The sequence below is a fragment of the Diaphorina citri genome, unplaced genomic scaffold (genome assembly GCF_000475195.1).
Source record: "Diaphorina citri unplaced genomic scaffold, Diaci psyllid genome assembly version 1.1 scaffold20644, whole genome shotgun sequence".
In the NCBI taxonomy this organism is placed as follows: Eukaryota; Metazoa; Arthropoda; class Insecta; order Hemiptera; family Psyllidae; genus Diaphorina; species Diaphorina citri.
Window position 1 is genome coordinate 5,617 of NW_007397994.1, and position 5,247 is coordinate 10,863.

General features: G+C 36.1%; 1 protein-coding gene across 1 annotated transcript in view; it reads left to right on the forward strand.

The window, feature by feature from the left end:
- LOC113473245 overlaps window positions 1-5,139 on the forward strand; it is a 10,537-nt gene extending 5,398 nt beyond the window's left edge. Inside the window, exon 2 of the mRNA XM_026832950.1 lies at window positions 4,629-5,139. Coding sequence (XP_026688751.1) covers window positions 4,712-5,071 — 360 coding nt within the window. The 5' untranslated portion in view covers window positions 4,629-4,711 and the 3' untranslated portion in view covers window positions 5,072-5,139. The remainder of the gene's footprint in view (window positions 1-4,628) is intronic.
- Window positions 5,140-5,247: the final 108 nt, after the last annotated feature.

Genomic DNA, 5,247 nt, shown 5'->3' on the forward strand with positions numbered 1-5,247 from the left:
CAAGGACTTATCAGGTCTAGGAGCAGCCACGCATATCTAGGAACCAGTATTGACTGCAACTTTACCTTCAGGATCGTAAGCAGGATTGGATGGATCCTGGAGTCTCGGTCAGGCCAGCTTTTCATAGAACTCGTTAGAAGGAACAGAGGCCTATCAACCATGCTAAGTCAAATAGACATGTTTAGTTTTCGAAAAAGTACAAGTAGGACACAATGGTCCTAACTGGTACCTTCTACATAGTGGAAACTTCAAAGGGAATAGACTAAGGGTGCGGTGTGTAACGTATCAGATACTCTGGTAGTGCATAGGTGACTAAATCCGAGCAGCCACCAAAAACATAAGTAAAGATTTGATTGGAAAAGACATGAGACTTGTTATGGATATTAATCCTGGGTCAAATTTGGTACCAAATAACCAAACCAAGTAACCTATGTTCCTAATAAAACTAACACTATAATCGCACCTGTTAGTGGAAATTATGATCTATAGTGATCACTCCAACACGCCGCTTCTAAAAGTACATTATATAAGGCACAGCTTCTACAAGTCTATCTCGGATACGGATAGTTTTGACGTTGGAATCCGCAGACTGTGTGTGTCGGCTAAAATAGTTCGAGACTATCAACGATCTGTTGGAGATTATAGACAGGCAGATGATGGTAGCAGACCCTTACGATCATATAATCGATGATACCAACATAGGATAAATGCTTGGTTGTCATAACCAAGATCTTGAGATATATTGTAAATGAACCTGAAGATGGATCCTGAGATGAGATAATAATGTAAGAGTTTTAATATACACGGACTTAGCATAAATATTCTCATACTCTACGATTAAGTCGATGTTGTATAAGTTCACGAACATATCTGACGCAAGTATCCAACGGCTACATCACATAGAATAATTGACGTCACTGAGTAAAGTATCTGATTAGTTCCTCTAACGATCGAGATAAGTATCACGTGATGCACGATGTAAATCAAATGTGTTTCGATTATATCGAGACGTGTGAGGAGATAGATAATTGTATCAGAATGCAGTCTATACTTGTAGTAACTGTTGTACATCCTGCAACTACTACCAAGTTCTATGTATTACCTAACATCTCCATGTATTTACATATAACTATGGAATCTGAATCGTTGGAAGTTTGAACTTGGACAAGAAGTCCAAGATTAAATACCTAGTTGTCAGGATTTTTGAAACGGCCTATGCTAAACTGTCTAAAAACTCAAAAGAAACAACCGTTGTATTAGACAATGCTCTTTTCATCTAATATTGCTTGTTAAATAACTCAAAACACGATCTTTTTCCCCTGAAATTCCTTGCGCTCTTTTTGGCACTTAGTTCTGGTGGTTTGGCCTTTTCTAACCCGCCTCCACAGTGTGACTTGAGGATGCCTCCTTTACCCATCCCACGATTCAATGAAAGAGAAAGTCATAAGTATTTTCGTCACTGAGTTGTTGTAAATGGCGTCTCTGCCATTTTTATACTCCTTCCAGGACATGTCAGGCTGTCGTTAACAGAAAAAGAAAAATAGGAAATTAGTTACTAAAGAATATAAAAACACAGTTAACATATTAAAATCTTTATCTAATTATATAAAAAGCGGGGGGCCCGTCTCCTCCTCGGGGAAATTTTTCGATCTTGGTTAAAGAAAATCAGTATTTATGTACCTACCTATTTTATTTAATATTCAGTTTATTATTATTCTTGAACACACTCTAATTGTCCGAGCGAAATGAGGACCAAGTTTTATCTGGAAAATTTTGCATTTTGTTTTAATAGAAAGTTGAATCTTAACAAAGGCCTTCTCATTTGGGCATTTATCTTGTGTTCTTACTCGACAAAGATCTTCACTCTTCAGCTAAAAACCCAAAGGTCCTTTGGGTAAAAGCAGTTGACCAGTCAAAGGAGAATATTTAAGCTACTGAGGATTTTCTATTAGACGAAATACGTATTACGTGTTTATGGTATGATCTATGCTAACACGTTATCCTCTGTGACTGTCCTAGTTTGTGTGGAACTTACAACATTTCATTCATCATGTACCTACATCTACTCGTTAAAAGAATTAACTTTGTGAAAATTATACACTGCATGGTGATAATCATATGCCTATGGTAGCTGTAGGGTATGTCTTATGACAACTATACGACCACATCTCATTGCACTCGAGGTGAAAGGTGAAAAACATGAGAAATTCTTCGTGCCAATCATTCCGATCTGGCAAAATATGCGAGAATCATAGAAAAAGTAGCGAGACTGAGTCAGTGTCATAATACAAAGATGGTAGAAGGGTTGATAATAATCAGATGTTTCTTGTGCCAATGAACTTGCTTGTCTTGGTTACTCAATAAGCTTTTGGGTCTGTACTCTGTATTGTACATTTTATAATCATTTATTGGTTTTTGTAGCTTTTTGGATCGTGGTCCTTTAGAATTTCGGCCGATTTCATAAGATGTGTTAAATGTGTTGCTGATTGCCCATAATGTCAAAACATCAGTCAGTTGAGATAAAAAATGGAATCTTTATTAAACTTTCATCTCTAAAAGTTTAAACAATGTAGCCATACTTAATGAGGCTACCTTGTAGGTACTTAGAGGAATATTTTGAGCACACCTACTGACTTCTCACGAAGCACCCATTTGAAGAAATGGACATGCGTCAATAAGATTGATTTATTGTTTCTTCGTTAAAATAATGTCTAGTTTTAGCATAGTTTTGTCTCTGAATGGACAAACCTACAGTAAGGGTGCTAGTTATTTTGCTTGCCTATTTTTAAATAATTATAATAATAAGTACATAAGGATTCTTAGTTCTTAGTAAACTTCCAGCAGTAATGACAGCTCCTTAAATTTAATTGTGTTGCAAAATTTCCAGGTTAGAAGGCGCACTAAGGAATTTCCAAGGGAATCGAAACTCAGTATAAACCGAAGGTGTTCATTCTAAATAAAATCTAAATATTGCTATCGTCGCGTCCGACTAATTCTAATTCCTTGAATTTGGTAAATGTTCACTTTATCCAACCCTCGAATTCCTATTAAAGTAAGTAAAATAAAACCGATTCCATCCAATCATTCCCAAGTACTGTTGAGTTGACCTACAGCTGAAAAGATCCGTCATTGGGCACCTAACTAATTACCTACTTATCAAGGCAATGATGACCTATCTTACATTTTTAACATATTTCATCTTTTCCAAGGGTAGGCTATAATTTACCAATTGCCTATTGATTAAAGCTCTACTTTTCCAAATGACCATCACGAAAATAAGCTATAAACCTTAGTACTTTCATTCAGTCATAACCTAAGGTACTTAGTACTTTATTAACCTAGTCTACTATTCATAGACAATCATCAATTCACGGACATTTTGGTCAAGTGTAGGATTTGAGTAATAGGTCAGTTATTCTTCTAACCACAGTGATAAGGAGTTGTGGTTTAGGAATGTTCAATTGTACACACTTGACCCTCACTGGAGAAGATTTGAAATTAAACCTTCTGCTAAAAGATCACAGGAGAGCCACTAAAAAAGAGATTGGTTCATGGTCAGTCAGAAGAAAATATGTTCCAAAGATGTTGTATAGATCATCTAATATTGAAACTATGAGCCTCAGTATAGGGCTATATTTAAAGCTTATGGGAAACAATAAGGGATTACAAGACTCATCAGTCATCAGTAATGTTCACCATTGATTAATTGCAAAATTAAGTAATTTATCAGTGTTAACATTTTATTATTCTTTTACATGAGTTGAAATATTTTTTACTGTCATTCTAAACAACGTGGGTACATACATTTCATGTAACCCGTGTAAACATTACATTGTCAGTTGTGTTTATGATTATTGTCTCTAAGTTGTAGCTATTCTTGTATTCTCATCCTTACTCTAGCTAAAGTTTCAGCCTTGACCTCCGAGGGATCATCAGTGTAATCTGCGTTATCCTTAAGTCTTTCCTTGTTGCAATTTTGGACTATCATTGTTTCTACCGTATTTAAATAGTACTTTGTTGGTTTACTGTTTGCTAATGCTGGCTCTAGATTACAGGAAAACGTTATAGTCATAAGGCAAATTCAGTATACCTCAACTCGGTTTATTGTTCTCTTTTAATAAACTAATAGGCAGGTACATAACATATTATGACTTACACAACTGAGGCATACCTGTACCTACATACTAAAACTGTATTGTATAACAATTGTTTTATTGAGGTAGCCCCCTTTGTTCTAGTAGGTACCTTCGATCTTCTATAAACGTGATTTATCTTTGAAGTTTTTATTTAGCAAGAGCTGTTAAACTAAAATAGTTCAATGGCTAGTATATAAATACGTTCATACAAATGTATCAAACATTATAGGTGTTTTCAAGAAATAAGTGAAAAATAAATCCATTGAGTTATTCCATAAAAAATTAACAGTGACTACACAAAGATGTTCAACATACTCCGTGGAGGCAATTCTGCTGATACCACTCCTGATCCTGTATCCCCCACTAGTCCTATGTCCTCAAGTTATGAAACCTCTACTGAAGATACTCATTTAGAAGAAGATTGGTACCTCTTGCACAGATATATCCCCAGTGATTACTTCTTAACCAACATTGCTTGCATTGTATTCTCAGGTGTCAGCCACTATGTCTATGGAATATTCTTCAATGCTTACGAGAGTGTCAACTCCAGGTATGGCTATCCTAATATTGGCTCCATGTGTTTCGTCCTTGCTACAGCGCTATATCTGATTCGGTTGGATCTATCACTGAAACGATTGCCTATAGAAGAGAGGACATGGAAGTACTCTGTCTACAAGATTCTCGCAGTGACATTCCTCACCCATCTGATCTTAGCAGGGATTTGGCAGCAACTTGTCAACTTGACTTGGGAGATGACATTCATCATCAAAGATTTCATCGAAATGCTCTACAAGAACACAGGCAACATAAATTTCCACACGCTCAGTTCCCTCATCACCATGACAACCGCTAGATGGATCACTCATCTGGAAGGTTTGGGCATCTTGACATTTGTCCTGCTTAGTTTAAGTTCGCGCCCAGACTATGATTTTTAAAGCAAAAGTGGAGTTTATAAGAAGTTAATAGATACACGCACAGATTAATTGCGAAAAAAGCCCCAAATTACCTATGTGTACGCATTATTTTACCAGACAGAATTAATAAACCTGAACTTTTACCAAAAGTCTTATAATATTCAACACCTGCAGTTTTACGGCATCTGCTTAGGTAT